The following is an 18,616-nucleotide window of genomic DNA, read 5'->3' on the forward strand; positions in this document are numbered from 1 at the left end:
CTTCATTTCTATTATAAAGTTTGTTTTTCAGTTTTTCCTGTTATTGTATGAACATACTATAATATATAAGAACACTATTTTAATATTAATATGGTACTAAAAATGAAGCCCAAGGAATCCATCTGCAAATTAGTAATAAGTTTTATAATATTAATTCCATACATTTAACCCATCTATATCCATGGATGGGAATTTTTCCCCCACTTTTTCTCAGTTACTTGTTTTTGCCAATCTGTCTGGTTTTCTCCTCAAATTTGATTTTTTTGAATTATTTGAATAAAATTTACATTTATTTTTGGTGAACTGTTAGGATTTTTTTATTTTTAAAAATTTCTGCAATAATTAGAGTTCTCCCATCCATCCTGGTGTCTTTTTAAAGGCTCCATTTCGGCTGTAATGCTGGCAGCAGTTATCAGCTAAGCATAGTGTTTTTATATTATTTGAAAATAGCTTAATTTTGGATGTCAAACAGTAGACATCATCGCTCTACGAATGGAAATCATTTTTATCATGTATTTATCTTTACAGCTAAATATTATTTGCTATTTATATGTGTGTATATTTTTATTGCAGTTTACTCTTCACAAAAATAAAACTGGAATTAATACATAAAGGACCAGAAGAGGCTTTAGTGACCTGTAGACATATGTTGCATCAGTGGCAGATGTTGTATAATGTTTCGCAGCAAAGGTAGGCTTTTCTTTACATTGAAACTGGATTTTACTTAAACCCAGAAATGCAGAAAGAGTTGTCTGTATGTATGTTGCTCTTGTTATTGAATAGAGGTGGAAGAGGCCATTTGGGCCATCAAGTGCAATACTCTATTGCATGAAGGAATCCAAATTAAAGCATCCTTATTGTCCAGCTTCCATTGGAACACATCCAAGAAAGGATGTCTGCCCCCTGTCTGGATAATGTATTCTACTGTCCAGCTGCTTTTTAAATAATGATTAATCAGAATCTGCTTTCATGCAATTTAAATCCATAATTCCATTTACTATACTTGGAATGAGAAGAAAAAGAAGATTGTATGTCTGTACTGCACCCGCTTACATACTTGTAAATCCTGGAGTGGATTTACAAGCATTTTAGTAGGTCTAGGATTCCTGCCTAGATCTAAATATAGGTATCTGAGTAAGAGACCTGAAATTTGTAGAAACCATTAAGCATCCACAAGCAAGCATTGAAAGATATGCCACTTTATAACACTTGTAAATGAAAAGGAAGGCAATATCATATAACCAGCTTAGTCTCTAAGAGCCAGACCTTGGGAAATAACCATCATGGTTATCAAGCCTTGTTTGGAGAATAGCAGGATCCCAGGGATCATCCCTCCTTCCCTCTGCCTTTCAGAGCCAAGACAGGACTGACTTTCCAATGCTGCTCCATTCCAGAGATAAACCTGAAATTTTAATGCAGGTTGCCATTTAGAATTCATTATAACTTTGCAGGATTGCAGATCAAAGCAAATGGACAGATCATATTCTATGGAGAGCAGAATCAGATCCTTGCAATCAGGGAGGGAGAGGGGTGGAGGGAAGAAATTCCTTCTCTTTTACCCCTGGCTGGGCTGCAGCTAGACAGAGATGTCAGGACACTTACACAACCCCACAAGACATCGTCAACATTTTTTTTTCCTGGCAAAATGCCACCAACTGGTATACTAACTGAGCTTGCTTGCTTGTTCTCTTTCATTGATGTTCCCTGCTCATGTCAAAGAATGATAAAGTACAATACATCTACTTGGAGACAAGGGTTCCTATTTAATACCATGCAATAATGACATTCTTAATTGATTATTTACTGATCTTGAGTAGCAGTGAATAAAAATGGAATACTGTATATTGCATATCAGCATTCACTCATGCTGTGTTTCCCTATGTGGGTTGTGAGAGCTCTTGAGGGTGGATTATGGGGCTTGAAATCCAATTCATTATTCATTTGGTAGTATTAATGGATTGATTTTATTTCTGTACCCAGAGTGGTTCACAAAAAGTGATAACAATAATCTTTAAGTCAAACCATCCCAATAAACCAGCCATGCTTAAAAATGACTACCAAAACTAAATTCAGTTTAATTCTAAAAGAACAGAAAAGCAAAATACAGGCAATCTAATAGACCATCTGGTTCCAGAATCATGGTTATCTTACATATGCTTGGGTTAATAGGGATTTTTTTTTTGAAAGAAGACAGATGGGGCAGGTTAACAAACTGGATTACAGTAATGAAATCAAACTTTATTTGTGTTGAATGCTACTGACACACAAGCTTGAGCTAACATTGTCATATATATCATAATAACAGTGTTAATGTAATTAAAAACTATTTAATTTGGAGGCTCAATTTTGATATTAAAACCCTAAATGACCTTGTTTCAGATGATCTTAAGCAGTATCTCTTCCTGCCACTATACACACACAAACACATATATTTAAGAATGATTCAAATACGCTCAGATATTTCTAGCTACACTTCAATGGGAAATATATTGTAATTGGCCTTTCTCCCTTCTCTTTCTAGAAACTAATATTAAAATCCTTTAATGGGATTCAGATTTAGGTATATTTAAGGCTGGACTATTGAAATCAATGTCACTCATATTAAGTTAGGCCAATTGTTTTCAGTGGAAATACACAAAGCATTACAGAGTTTGTGGGTCCAACCTGCCATACCTGTTAATGTGATGCTTTTTAAAGTCTTGCTTGACTTTTTTTTGTTTAATTAAAAAAGAACATTCTCAGTTATGATGTTGCATTATGGTATGTTTGTATGAATGTGTTTAAAAATCTTACTAAAATGACTACGATTAATATCAGAGTTATTGTTTCTCTTACCTTCACTGAGTGACTGTTAGAAAAATTGCTGTTGGAAAAAATGGGTAAGAGTGGGAAGAAAAGAAGTGAATGCTGTCCCAAGCCCTTTGATTTTTTTAAAAAAAGGATACAGATTCAATAAATAAACATTGCGTATCTGTGCAAACATACCAACTTAATACTTAAAATATTTCCTAGAATTTTATTTATTAATAGCAGAAGCCGTATCCCGGGTTTTTTTCCCCTTTAGTTATATAAACAACCTTAATTTCTGAGCAGAAAGTGCATTTCCATTCCAGGAATGGCTGCTCTTTTTGCTGCTCTAAAAGGCTGTATGCAGCACTACTTAGCTGGTGGAAAAATACTGCATGTAATTTCCAGTTTAGTTGCCACCCAGCCCACTTGCAATGGGTGCTTATATCCAGATTAGAGCAAGAAGACACACTGCTTAGTTCAGTTATCAAAATGTAACTTGATGTTTATTTATTAAACATCAGCAAATATAAACATGATTAGATGGCAACAGGGGACAAAAGGCAGACAAAAGGCAGAGAGAAGAGGGAGGGAGCGGGAGAGAGAAAAAAAATGAATGAAAGGCAAGAGATAAAAAGCACAGGGGATTTAATAACCACAAATTACATTATGTATATCCTTATAGCAAAAGGATACAACTTGTCAGAGACATAGGAAACAATACTGTGGGTAATTAGCAGGAACTATACAGAGAAAATAGTATTTGGTTTTTCCAGCCTTAATTCTTTTATGTACATAAGAGCAGCACAATAGAGATGGAAAGTAGGACATCAGGTGACCCATTCTCTATTCTGCATCATGAATGGATCAATTTGGTGCATGAGAATGATCAGGGTACCCACTCACCAGGAAACTCAGGGCAGCTGACAGGGATTGGAATACCATGTACAAAGAAAAATGATAACATCTAATAAAAACATTCTGTGCCACAGACCACACACAACCCATAGTTAGTTATAAGCCACTGAGCCAGTGATGACTAGTATAATTTTGACTTCAGTCAGCTTTCCTCATTACGATGGAGAAGAACACTAGGAAGAGATCACACTTTCCCTACTTCACAGGTAGGAAAGAAGCAAACCATCGGATTTTCAGCAGCAGAAGCCACAGTTTGCTAAAACATGTCAAATTAATCCAAGTGCATTGATCACCACTTGACATCATCATCATCCTGCCTTGGCAGTTTGCTTTATCAAAATTTTCACACAGCATGGCTTGTGACACAACAAACATCTGTCTTTTTGCCAGAAGTCCTGCTGCCTGAGCAATTTGACCACAACTATGTCATGTGCACCCACATTTCAGCCTTCAAGGTTGATAGATGCTCATTTTCTAGGACTGATTATTACTGTTGTTTAAATTTCTCCCATCTTTCTGCAGAAGCATTTCCCCTTCCTTTGTTTTCCCACAACAACTCTGTATGGTAGGTGGGACTGAGATAAAATAATTGGTCCCAAATCACCCACTGAATCTTCGCAGTTGAACCAGAGGTGGTATTCAGCCGGTTTTGACGGGTTCTGGACAACAGGTAGCGGAAATTTTGAGTAGTTCGGAGAACTGGCAAATACAACCTCTGGCTGACCCCGCCCCCAATCTATTCACTGCCTCCTGAGTCCCAGCTCTTCGGCTGGGTCTTCTTTTGCTGCCCTGCACAGGAGAAGGGAGCTGGAAAGCAGCTTGGTGGGGTGGAGAAGGAATGGGGATTTTGCAGTATTCTTCCCCTGGAGTGAGGAAGGAATGGGGATTTTGCAGTATCCTTTCCCTGCCACACCCACCAAGCCACACCACGCCCACTAAGCTACAACCACAGAACCGGTAGTAAAAAAATTTGGAACCCATCACTGGGTTGAACGTTGGCTAGAACCTTCCCACGTTTTAGTCCAAGCCCTGGTCTACTATGGCATTCTGGCTCTAGTATATACCCTGCCTTTAGGTAAGTGATAATTAACACGTTTATCCTGTTGTTGTTCTTTTCCAGTGATTCAGAAAAAGCAAACAGTTTGACTGAGACATTACCAGCCAAAAAGAATAATAATGTGTATCTTACTCTACCTGATGCCCATGATAACGATTCTGGTAAGAGAAACAAAGAGATTAACGGATGGCCTAAATCCAGTCTGAACAATAAATAGAATTTGTTTTTTTTAATGCAGTGCATTCTTCCGTACAAATATCTTCTTCCCTACTAATATATTATAAGGAATACATTTATTTCAAGATTTTATTATGTTAACCTACTCGTGATAGCAACACTTTTGTGGATAGAATCGTCATCTGAAAATAGATCAATGTTAGATCAATGATCAGCAATTTGACACAGTATATTGAATTATGGATCTCATAACCATCAGCCACTATATGTGCTGTGTGTTGTATCAGTTGCATACGATGGCTCTATACTGTTTCTATTGTCATAGGCAACATGCCGTGGAGTCACTTAATAAATACTCATTTCCTGAGTGTGAGATTTTTGTAGGCATCTGTTTGACTGTACTAGACTTAATTCTGGATTAGGAAAATCTAATCTATCAGAATTCTTTCTGCGTTCTCAACAATGTTCCCAGGAACATTGTTGAAATAAAAGTGTAGCTACACCATGGATTTATGGAATATTGTCTTTTTCACCCATGTCACCCAGGAGTAAAGAAATTGCAATTCAGTATTATTAAAGGCCACATCTGTCTATTTTATAATGTCTCATAAATGCTGAACCAGTTAAAATGGCTGGCTGACTTGCAGACATCGCAGGAATGTGCAATTAAATTACAGAAGTGTGTCAGACAGATTTTCTCTACATAATCAACCTTGAAGCTTACCTTCAAGACGTGATAATCGCATCCATAAATTCAAACCCCATATTCATGTGGACCAAACAACAGTTCGTAAATAAACTGTTGAATAAAATCTTATTTTTGGTGGCCCTCTGATCAAGAAATTATGCAAAAAAAAGTGTGCACATGCTCAGAGATATAGCTGTTTGCAAAGAGAGCTGACATCAGTTTAGTGAAGATCTGAAAGGTCAACCTCAACTCAAAAGTAGTACTTTAATTTCAACTGATTGTTGCTGTTTGTGAATTTGACACAACTTCAGTAAAGAGGTTAGTGGGAATAAAGAGTGTAGAGTGATGTGCAGGGAAGCAAGGAAATTATGTATATTTTGGCTTCTGCAATTAATCTCAGGGTTTCCAAGTTCCAATGCAATGGTAGAAAACTTTGAGGTTCAGATTGACTCTCCTTGATCTTTCATTATTCCTTACAATGATTAAAAATGGAGAAAAATATTGCAAGGATTTTTTTTCTAGGGTCCGGATATTCATTACCATAAAGAACTCTTAATTTTTCCTTCTCAAGGCCATCTTCAGGAGTCTGGAGCCTACAGGAGAAAGACTGCTCTTTCCTAGAAGGCAGAGGCAAGACTGATGGGCTTTATTCTTAAGAAGCAGGATGCAATTTTGTTTTGCCTTTGCATTCTTAATTTTTCCTGGTGGCTCCATCTCTCCAGTAACTGAGATTATTATTGCACAATTAAGGTAATGTTACACAGTAAGAGTATAAGAGTTGCAAAGTCAGGATTGAAATCTATAAATTCAAGCAAATGCCAACTGAGCTTATGATTCTTGGTACAGTTACAGCACTGAATGTTATATTTGAAGTATATTTGATTTCAGATCGACAGCTTGCCTTTTGATCAAATGGTTTTCAATTTGATCTGTTTACAACAAACTAAGATGACAGGAGAAGCCAGTTGGAAGATAGGAAAAAAGCCAAGCCTTGATGTGTTTCATAGAAATGAGCTAGCTACTGAAAGCTTAGGGTCATAAATTCTGCAATAAGCCGGAGGGGAATTTATGTGCATTCATGAAGTGTGCTTTTATGTTGCCCTGAGTATAGTTGTACTGAGATATGATTAGGCTCTTCTTATCCAGACCATGCGAAATGTGCTTTGCAGCAATCGGGAAGCCTAGGGAGAGACTGGTGAACACAAAGATCTTGGCATTCCCTAGATCCTCTGGGCTCCTTTTTTGTTTTTTGGGATATTTCTCCACGATTGCAGGCATAAGACTACAATTTGTCCAATATTAAACCAATATTCCTCATGTAACGGATGACTTACCACTATCTGATGATGATGAAATCATGTTTCAGCTTATTTCATGTTGGATAGAATAACTTTCCCTTTTTTTCTTAGTAGGAAGACTGTGTAAACAAGAATTTGAGCTTCAGGGGATACTTAGTGGGCTTAGATTTCAGTAGCTACTTGTCACATGACAAAAACATATCAGTGTTTGGACAGTAGTTGAAATGAGTAGTCTAAGAATCTACCTAACTACAATAAAAGAAATGGTAGTTCACAAAAGTTAAATTCCTCTCCGAATGTGGTACAGAGTAATGCAATCTATGTTCTTAAAAACCTGCAAAGTATGTATGTATGCATGTATGTATGTATGTATGTATGTATGTATGTATGTATGTATGTACCAGTATTTATTTATTTACTTACAAAATTTATTGGCTGCCTATCTTACTACAGGGTAACTATGGGTGGCTTACAATCATAAAAGATTAGATGGATGGATAGCTAGATAGTAATAGATAGATGATAGATAGATCATAATTAGATGATAGTTAGATGAAAGACAGAGACGGAGGGAGGGGGAGAGAGAGAGAGATTAAATAAAGAGAGGGAGGGAAGTGGGCGCAGGGTTGGGGAAGAAGTGGGATCTGTTGTTAATCAATAGCAATAGCAGTTAGACTTATATACCGCTTCATAGGGCTTTCAGCCCTCTCTAAGCGGTTTACAGAGTCAGCATATCGCCCCCACAGTCTGGGTCCTCATTTCACCCACCTCGGAAGGATGGAAGGCTGAGTCAACCTTGAATCAATCAACCACTTCCACTGTGATGCTCCCCCATTGGTCTTTAGGTCTTTAGGCTAACGGAATGTCAGGAGGGTTGAGGCCAACCTCATAAGGGGCAAGGTATTACAGAGGACAGATGCAGTGGCAGAGAAAGGCCCTATTCCTGGGGCCCCTAACTTGAATAAATCGGGTCAACGGGACTCATAGCATGCCTTCTTTGCTGGCACGAGTGGGATGAGCCAATCCCAGTGGGATGAGATGGTCCCTCAAGTCAACTGGACCTATGCTATGAAGGAGATTGTCAACACTTTGAAATGCATCTGGAAGCAGATTGGCAGCCAATGCAGCTCATGGGGAAGTATGTTACATGGGCCCTTCTTTGGACCCCAAGAACTACTTATGCAGCTGCACTCTGTACCAGCTATAGCTTTTGAATGTTCTTCAAGAATGGCCCCATGTAGAGTGCATTACAATAGTCCAACCATGAGATGACTAGGGCCTGAATGGCTAAGTGCAGGGACTTCTGATCCAGAAAAGCTAGCAACTGGCACACAACCCAAAGTTGTGCAAAGGCTCTCCTAACAGGGATTGCCACCTGCTCTTCAGGCAGGAGTTGTGAGTCCAGGAGAAACCTCAAGTTGCAGACCAGATCTATCAGAAGTAGTCCCACCCTATCCAGAGTCAAAGGTGACAAAGTCCTGAATCTTGAGCCCCATGCACCCAAAATCATTCAGTCTTGCCAGGGTTCAATTGAAGCCTGTTGTCCGTCCCCCCCCCCCCCCATTTCAAGTCCCCAGGCACCAAGAGAGGGCAACAGCAGCATCATTTGGGTCACCAGAAGTAAAAAAAAAGTTGGGCATCATCAGCATATTGCAGATACCTAACTCAAAGTGATAGATGATCTTGTCCCATGACTTCATGCAGTGAAGTAACATCCAAAAAATGTTACTACCAGTTCTGTGGCCGTGGCTTGGTGGGCGTGACATGGCATGGTGGGCATGGTTTGGTGGGTATGCCAGGGAAAGGATACTGTAAAATCTCCATTCTCCAGTGCACTGCTCAGAGAGCCCAAATGCTGGGTTAACACAGCCTATCTGCCCTTGGACTGAGTGATGTTTTTCTTGACCACGCCTCCCTTTGCCTGCACATGCTCAATTCGAAAACTCAGTCCGCCCGAGTTAGGGCTGTTTTGGGAGAGCTCCAGTCTAAGAGCAGAAAGGCTGGAAAAAGTTTCCCAATTTGGACCACGTTTAAATTCTCAGATAGAGGAAATCACGCTTCTACATCAGGTCTGTCTATTTGCCTCCAGTGAGGCTCCCGTCGCTTTAAGAGAAGGGCTGCCGGGCTTTTCCCTGCTGTTGCTAATTGCAAGCACTGCAGGGAGTTGGAAAGGCTTGCACAGCGGGGGCTGGCTAGCAAGGGAGCAATTAGTGGGATAAACCAAGTTCCCTGTTGGAACAGGGGCGTCCCAGGGGGAGGAAAAGTCCAGCAAGGCTCTGAGAAGGCTCTAAAGCAGGTGAGCCGGATTGCTAGGATTCCCTCGCCTGCTCCATTTTGTCCGGCAACAGCAGCGACGGCTGGAGCCTTCGCACACCTTCAGGTCTGGAAAGAGCGGGAAGCGGCTGCGTGCGCACCCCCCGCCATTTTGGATCGCTCCGACTCACTGGGCAGAGCGGCAGAGCTCAGAGCGTGCTAGGAACAAGGCAGCAAGAAGAGCCCAGCCAGCCAACGGAGCCTCAGCGAGCCCTCAACGACTGCAGAACGCCGCGGGGAGGCTGGGGGCTAGTCTGGGAAGCCAGCTAGTCTCTCCCTCCGGAAAATAAGCTAAGTCTCGGGGAACCGAGGGCGGTGGGAGGAAGGAAATCCGACCCCAAGGCGGCCCTTCCCTCCTGGAGATTCTGCCAGCGCTTTTGGACTGCAAAGGCCAGCGCGTGCCCATCCCAACTCCAGCTATCTCCCAGGCCTCGTGGGGACCTGAAATGGCTGAGGAATGCAGGGAGGCCTTAGGGGATCAGGTGGGGCCCTCCAGCAAGCGCTGCAAGCTGGATCCCTCTGTAAATAAAGGCAAAGGGCACAAAGGCTCACTTGAAAGGTCTTCTCCAAGAGCCACAGTGGATCCCAGGGAGGTTTCAAGGCCCCTTCAGCCAGAACCTAGCCCAGACCGTCGCAGCAGGGAGTCAGCTTCCCCTGATCGTGAGGCCCAATCCCCCGGGGACAGTGAATTCTTGTCTGGGGATAACTATGCATCCAGGGATCCATCTCCTGAAGCATCTTGGGGGTACCCCGACTCCCCTAGCTCCTCCATCGGAGAGGAACGAGATTCTGTCCAGAATTCCCCCTTTGGGAAGGGTGGATCCAGCTCAGGCAGGCCTAGCCAGCGCAGGCCCAGTAAGCAAAAGAAAAAAAGGGGAAAAAGTCCTGCTCTCTCGGATGAAATGAGGGAGGTAATTGCCTTAGCCATCTCCCAAGGGATAGCTGAAGGCATTAAGCGCAAGGGCTCTCGCAAGGGCAAGGCCCCAAAGGAGAAACGCAAACCTAGGGCCTCCACCTCTAAGGAGCCTGTATCCTCCTCCCCATCTTCAAGCCCCTCTCACTCTGGGTTATCAAGTTCTGAGCAGGAAGAAGGGGAGATTTTCGCCCTTTCCGAAGACGAAAACCCCACCCCTGACAAGCCAAAATTCTCTGGCCTGTTTCAACCGTCATTATTCAAGTCTATCTTGCACAAAGCCATGACGGCCACAGAGTTAGGCCCCACTTCCAGGCCTGAGGCCTCTCAGGCTTCCTCTTCCAAGGATCTTAAGCATGGGTTGTTCAAAGAGACAGTAGAAACTCCCGAGGTTATTCCTGTGCCAGACCTATTTATGGACGCGGTACAGCGCCAGTGGCTACAGCCAGGCACCCTGACCAACCCCAGTGGGGGGGATAGAACTCTATATGCAGTAGAAGATAAAATGGAGGAAATCCTCAAATTCCCAGAAGTAGATGCCCCAGTCGTGTCTCTGACTTCCAATTCCAACCTGCCAGCTGAGCTCCTAGAGGGACTTAAGGCAGAAGATAAGAGGTCAGAAAAGGCATGTCAGAAAACACACATGGCGTCTGCCTGGGCCATCAAGGCATCCACCTCTGCCTCCTTTTTTATTAGGGCCACCCTATTCTGGCTGCGCCAACTCAGGTCCAGACCCCCGCCCAGGAAATCTACGTGGCACCATGAGCTAACCAAGATTATTACCGCTGTCGAGTATTCGGCGGATGCCACCTTGACAGCAGCAAAATTCTCTTCCAGAGCTCTAGCTTCCAATATCACCTCCCGCCGCCTCCTATGGCTCAGGCACTGGCAGGCCGAAATGAAGGCTAAATGGAAGCTGGCATCGGCCCCATTTAAAGGGGGCTTTCTGTTTGGAGAGGCCCTGGACAAGTTTGTCACCGAAACCAAGGACAAACGCAAGATCCTTCCGGCAACCTTTAAAAGGGGTGACCGGAAAGGGGCGGGGTCCTTTCGTAAGAGACCCTACAGGAGCCAGGAAACAGGGCAATCTTCTCACCCTTCCTCCTATCAGAGGCCCTTTCAGGCAGGGGGGGATAGGCACCAAGACAGATCCTTCGGGGCTCGTGCCAACCAATCCCAGTCTTCCTTTCGGAGACCATTCCGAGGAGGAGGAAACAACAGTGGTGGATCCCGGCCCTTTCGTAAGGGAAAGTGACGGTCACAGGGATCCCCCCATCGGGGGTCGGCTACGGCTGTATGCCGACAGGTGGGAGGAGATAACATCGGACAAGTGGGTCCTCAACACCATTCGCAAGGGCCTTCTCCTGGACTTCCTATCCTTTCCCCAAAAAAAGTTTATCCGCTGTCCTACCCCCAGGAACCCAGAAAAGAGGGAACGCATGAGGGCAGAAATCTGCCATCTCCTAGAGATAGAGGAGATAGAGCCAGTCCCCAGGGATCAGCAGGGGAGGGGCTTCTATTCGATCCTCTTCCTAGTGCCCAAAAGTTCAGGGGGGTGGAGGGCCATCTTGGACCTCAAGAGCCTAAATCAGCATCTGGATTACAAGAGGTTCAAGATGCAGTCACTCCACTCCATCCTGGGCTGTGTGAGGGAGGGGGACCTATTGACATCAATAGATCTCAAAGAGGCCTACCTGCATGTCCCCATCCATGTGGCCCACAGGCGGTTCCTGAGGTTCTACGCGGAAGGGAAGCATTTCCAGTACAGGGCTCTTCCCTTCGGGCTATCATCTGCGCCCAGAACATTCACCAAAATTCTGGCAGTGTTAGCGGCTCATCTCCGCAACCATCCGGTTCGTCTGGAATGTTATTTAGACGACATAATCATTCACTCTCTCACCACCAAGTTTCTCTAACTGTGCAGACCCTGCAGTACCATGGCTTCTCTGTCAACATGGAGAAGAGCCAGTTCCGACCATCCACCTGTATACAGCACCTGGGTGCGGTCATCAACTCCACCTCCTGCCAGGTATTTCTTTCGCCAGACCGGCTGTCGAACCTGAGACGCAGAGTGAAGCACTGCAGCCTTGCCAGGTCGGTACCCATCATTCAGCTGTCCCAGCTCCTAGGGATAATGATCTCGTGCCTGGGGGTGGTTCCCTGGGCTCGCCTTCACGCCAGGGAGCTGCAGTGGTTTCTGCTGCCAGTGCAGAGGGCCAGGAACAGCAACTCACTCAGGCGGGTTCGGCTCCCACGAAAGGTGATCCGGTCTCTGGCATGGTGGAGGTCCAAGGCAGTCAGGAAGGGCTGCCTGTTCAAGGAGCCAGAGAGACTAGTTGTCACCACGGATGCCAGCCTCCTGGGGTGGGGCGCCCACTGTCAGGGCCAACTAGCCCAAGGCCGATGGACTCAGAGGGAGGCCGCCCACAGCATCAATTGGCTGGAACTGAGGGCAGCTCGCCTAGCGCTGAGAAAGTTCGCATCTCTAGTAAGAGGGGCTCATGTACTGTTGATGACAGACAATGTGGCGACAAAAGCGCACATAAACCGGCAAGGGGGCACTCGATCAAAGGCCCTCATGCTCGAGGCAGAAGCGCTGGGCAGGTGGGCGGAACGTCATCTGGCTTCTCTCAGTGCAGATCACATCTCCGGCGTAAGCAACCGGGAAGCAGACTGGCTGAGCCGCCAACGCATCGACCACTCGGAGTGGCGCCTGCACCCGGACCTGTTCCAGCAGATCGTGAGGAGGTTCGGCAAGCCACAGGTAGACCTGTTTGCCACACACAACAACACACAGCTCCCACGCTTCTTCAGTCGCTACCACTCGCCCCAGGCGGAGGGAACAAATGCTCTGAGGTCAGTGTGGCCTCAGGGACTTCTGTATGCCTTCCCTCCACTTCCGCTCATCCCTCAAGTGGTGAACAAGCTCCTGACCGAAAAGGCAGACCTCATTCTGGTGGCTCCCTTCTGGCCCAGAAGGCCCTGGTACGCAGACCTGGTCAGCCTCTCAGTTCAAAGACCTTGGAGAATCCCCCGGGACAAGATTGCCCTCAGCCAGGGGGCCATCACCCATCCGGAGCCCCAGTGGCTGCAGCTAGCCGTTTGGCACTTGAAGGGGAGCTCCTGAGAAAGCAAAAATTCTCTGACCAGGTCATTCGAACAATCCAAGCATCCAGGAAGCCCTCTACGACTAGAATCTACGATGCCACCTGGGCCGCCTTCTCACGGTGGTGCAAGACTAGGAACATAGAGGCCTCCTCAGCCTCGATCCCCCAGACCCTAGACTTTTGCAAGAGGGTCTGGATAAGGGCCTTGCAGTCAGCACCCTCAGACGCCAGGTTGCAGCGTTGTCTACCATCCTGGCAAAGGGCTCCTCTCGCTCGCTGAGTCAGCTTCCCCAGATCAAGAGCTTTCTCAAGGGAGCAGCGAACATCAGCCCTCCAACTGTTCACCGGTATCCGTCATGGGATCTTCCATTTGTGCTTAAGGCCCTGACCAAAGCCCCATTTGAGCCTTTGAAAAAGACCAGTCTGCGCTACCTCACCATCAAAACCGCTTTCCTGGTGGCCATTACATCCGCTCGCAGGGTAGCCGAGCTTGCTGCGCTCTCTGTCAGGGAGGATTTGTGCGTAGTTCACCCGGACAGAGTAATATTGAGACTTGATCCGTCATTTGCTCCGAAAATTAACTCCCTGTTTCACAGGACTCAAGAACTTATTTTGCCCAACTTCTGTCCCCATCCTTCTCACCCTAAGGAGCGTGAGTGGCACAAGCTGGACGTGAGACGGGCCGTGCGCACGTATGTAAAGAGAACAAAGGACTACCGCCGGTCAGAGGCTTTCTTTGTCTCCTTCCTCCCTGCGTCCCTGGGCCGCAAGGTCTCCTCTCACACTGTGGGACGTTGGCTACGTGCTTGCATCAAACTGGCATATGAGCACCAGGGCAAGACGGCTCCGAGACGAATCACCGCTCACTCCACCAGGAGCGCTGCAACGTCTGCAGCCTGGGCAACCCAGGCCTCTATCCTAGACATTTGTAGAGCGGCCACCTGGGCTTCCCCCACGGCCTTTATTAGAAACTATAAGATTGACACCTTTGCCTCAGCCGAAGCCTCACTTGGCAGAAGAGTATTACAAAGAGTGGCTGAAATGCCAGAGGCTTCGGCGCTTCCCCACCCTGGGACTCAATAGCTTGGGCATGTCCCAGCATTTGGGCTCTCTGAGCAGTGCACTGGAGAAAGACCGTTGGCTTACCTGAACGGTCGTTCTCGGGGCACTGCGAAGAGAGCCCAAACCCACCCGGGTGTTTGTATTTTGAACGATGTGGCTGTATTGACTGTAATTGATTACAGGACGGTTCCTTCGTTTTCGAATTGAGCATGTGCAGGCAAAGGGAGGCGTGGTCAAGAAAAACATCACTCAGTCCAAGGGCAGATAGGCTGTGTTAACCCAGCATTTGGGCTCTCTTCGCAGTGCCCCGAGAACGACCGTTCAGGTAAGCCAACGGTCTTTCCCTCCCCTACTCCAGGGGAAGGTTACTGCAAAATCCCCATTTCCTCCCAATCAGCTGGGACTCGGGAGGCAGAGAATAGATGAGGGTGGGGCCAGTCAGAGGTGGTATTTACCAGTTCTCCGAACTACTCAAAATTTCTGCTACCAGTTTTCCAGAACTAGTCAGAACCTGCTGAATACCACCTCTGACTTCATGTAGATGTTAAAAAGGAGTGGAGAGAGTACTGAGTCCTGTGGCATGTCACTCCTACTACTACTAATTGGGACCAGTTTTGAAGGAAGGAGCCAAACCAGTGCAAAATTGTGGTACTACCCAGCCCAACCCCTCTAGACTACTCACATTTTCCAGTCCAATCCTCATTAGCAAGGACTTTCTAAGCTTCTGGCCATAGTTCCTTTTCTTATGTTTGCAGTTTTAAAATTCTAAAAATTGCATCTGGGGCTGTTCATACCAGGGGTGGGTTCCTGCCAGTTGTAACCTCTTGTATAGAAGACGTTCCACAAATCTACCATGCTGTTTAGAACTGGTTCCAGCTCTATCCCCCTGCCCGTCTGCACCATGGTTGCCCTGCCCACTGCTCACTGATTGGCTGGCTCACCAATTGCCCCGCCCACTTCAAAGAGTCCTGTCAAAACCGTAAAGTCTTAAAGCTGTCAAGTTTGAACACCCCTGGATTTTTTTTCTAAAGGGTTCGGGGTGCAAGGGTCTTGTAAAATGACAGCTTTAAGGCTTGCATGCTTCAAATGCCAGGGTTTCTGAGCCAACATTTTGGTTGCTAAGCAAGAGTGTTGTTAAGCAAGTTTCACCACATTTTACAAGTTGGCCACGCCCACCTAGTCACATTACTGCCAAGCCACTCCCACTCAGTCACATGGCTGGCAAGCCACTCCCACCCAGTCACATGGCTGGCAAGCCACTCCCACAAAGCAAGCCACACCTACAGAAGAGGTTCAAAAAATTTTGAAACCCACCACTGATTCATACCTGCAGAATGTGTGATTGCTTCCTGACACATGAACTATAGTTTAAATTATAAAGTCACAAACTCCTAACTTTTACAATAGCAAAATTAGGGTTTAATGTATATATGCTGTATAACACACTGCAACCTCAGAATTCAATTTAACAGGTGCCAGCATTGGAATGTTTGTGGAGATTAAAAAAAAACATAATTCAGAGTACACTTAACAGCAGAATTTTTTTTTTAAAATAATGCTGCTTTATTGTTGTTTTTGAAGTACATAAGGGCATAAACAATGCCCTGCAGGAGAAATGCAGGCCAACTACAATGGCCACTCATCTGCACAAGGAAGTCTACTAGTTTCCTGGGAGATGGCCTTTAGACACAGTCACACTACCATCTAGTCTAATAATGATTTCCAGGAATAAGAAAATGAAAATGCTTTAGACTTTTTCATTAGCCAAATACCATCATTTGAATTATATTGTTAACCTCAAAAGCTTGACTATGTTTATGTATGGATTGATTGATTGATTAGCCTATAGGCCATATCAACATACAGGTTCAAACACATATTACCAATAAGATTCTAAACAATTTAAAATGAGAGTAGGGTAAAATACAACAGTTATAGGATGTAATAGAATAATTTAAAGATAAATATGTAAAATAGTATAAAACGACAAAATTGAATTTTTGTATCACCCCTGCAATCTACCGCAATGAGGCCCACATAGTGAGCGATAGTGGGCACACCTAGGTACACCCACGTTACACCTATCCTCCGCAAGCTGCACTGGCTTCCTATTGGTCTCCGGACATGCTTCAAGGTGCTAGTCGTCACTTATAAAGCCCTTCATGGTATTGGACCTGGGTACTTGAGAGACCGCCTCTTGCCATTTACCTCCCAGAGACCCATAAGATGCCACAGACTAGGCATTCTCCGGATTCCATCTGCCGGTCAATGTCGGCTGGCGACTCCCCGGGGGAGGGCCTTCTCTGTAGCTGCTCCGGCTCTATGGAACGATCTTCCCATGGAGATCCGGACCCTTACTACCCTTCCAGCCTTCCGCAAAGCGACCAAGACCTGGCTGTTCCGGCAGGCCTGGGGCTGTTGATCTTTCCAGCCCCATCCTAAGCTATGAATGTTGTGGATTTTTAATGTTGTTTTTTAATTTCTGTATGTTCCCCCCTTCCTTTTTATCTGTGAGCCGCCCTGAGTCTCTCGAGAGTGGGCGGCATACAAACCCTATAAATAAACAAATAAATAGATAGATAGATAGATAGATAGATAGATAGATAGATAGATAGATAGATAGATAGATAAATAAATAATAAGCCGATCTCAGTTGGACCATTTTAGTCAGAATTTGGGCTGTGTTAAATGTTGTTTTTAGATTCTGGTCACACATGAGGTATGTTGTTTTAATATGGGCCTCCCACTGGGCCATACGTCTAATATGTGGATCAAGGTACTTCCCTCTCGCCCCCTTATACTGTACAAACAGCAATCGAATAATATCTGAGTCATATCTTCTACATCTCCTTCCAGGCTCCCAGCGAGCATCTTCCATTGCAGCATCACGACTGGAACAGGCCATGTCAGAGATAACTATGCAGAGTTCTGCCTCAAAGCAAGGGCCTATTCAGCTGTGGACAACTCTTGAACAGATCTGGTTGCAGGCTGGTAAGTTGTTTTCATGTGATGTTCATTCTAAGATTCTGACAATCATCTTGGCATAAATACTGTTGCTGCAAAGTATCTTCCACAGATTTGTATTAGCAGGTAGGCAATGTTGGAAGAGCTGCAATCTTGCTTTACAATCTTACAAAGAAACCATCTAATAGCTGGATAACTTAATCATATTTTCTCGGGGTTGAGGGGGGCGGGGGTGTATGAATAGAAGTAGAATTATAGTGGGAAACATCTTAGAGAAAATCCACCCCTATTTGGTGGCTTGGGACAGAGGTGGGTTGCCGATTTTTTTCACTACTGGTTCAGGCGTGCTCCCACGCACATTCGCTTATGCGCGCAATGCTTCTGTGCATGGGAACATTTAAAGGAAGAAATGAGAATGGTTTTTAAACTTTAATTTTGGGGAGGAAATCACAGAAAAACCATAATTATGGAAATTCAGTCATTTTGCCATCAAAATTTGGAAGAATTCTAGGAAGATATAATATAATCCCTCTGGGATTGGGCGGCCTATAAATCTACTAAATAAATAAATTGGAGATTACTTACAAACTTTAGATCATCCATCTATGTTACCTTATCTGAGGTCCACATTGCCACCATCAGACAATAAGATTAGCCCTTAATTCCACGTGTCCATGTTTGGTGAGAAGTCAAACACAAAATAAATGCATTAAACTTACAAGAGGCTTAATTTGTTTATTTATATTTATTTCATTTTTTAAAAAAGGAGGGGAGTCTGAATATCGCATAGCAGAACATTTGCCATTTTTTTAAATTTTTGGAAATGTAGAGAATATCAAACATGTCTATGAGTTGCCTAGCTCTTCTGACAGAATTTATTATTATTATTGATTAAATTTTTATGTCACCCATCTCTCCTATAAGATGACTGTGGAGTTGCGGTTTAAATAATCTTATGAAGAAAGGCTGAATGAATTAAGTGTATCCATATATTTAATTCTTAAAATATACGTATTTCTACATTGCATTCGTATTAAAATATCATAAAATAATGTACACAACATTCAACTCAAAGGGAAAAATCTGTCAAAACATAAACAAAATTAAAATAAATCATAGAGCATATAAAAGTTGTGTCTGCACTAGTAATCATCTGGAGAAGAGGAATGGGAGAGTAAACTTTCATCAAATACTTATAGTACTGTCATACAAATAATGACAAATATTATTCCCTGCCTATGTAGACAGTGGAATTAGACCAACAGAACTGAAGTTGCAGAAGAGGAGACTTCAACTGACATTAAGATTTCCACCTTCAAGATTTCCACACTC

General features: G+C 44.4%; 1 protein-coding gene across 1 annotated transcript in view; it reads left to right on the top strand.

The window, feature by feature from the left end:
• The window catches only part of TTC7A (tetratricopeptide repeat domain 7A), a 162,790-nt gene that overhangs the window by 96,306 nt on the left and 47,868 nt on the right, over positions 1–18,616 (top strand). The window contains 3 exon segments of the mRNA XM_032215831.1: positions 574–690; positions 4,826–4,923; positions 17,177–17,311. Coding sequence (XP_032071722.1) covers positions 574–690; positions 4,826–4,923; positions 17,177–17,311 — 350 coding nt within the window.

Source organism: Thamnophis elegans, chromosome 4, assembly GCF_009769535.1.
Source record: "Thamnophis elegans isolate rThaEle1 chromosome 4, rThaEle1.pri, whole genome shotgun sequence".
In the NCBI taxonomy this organism is placed as follows: Eukaryota; Metazoa; Chordata; class Lepidosauria; order Squamata; family Colubridae; genus Thamnophis; species Thamnophis elegans.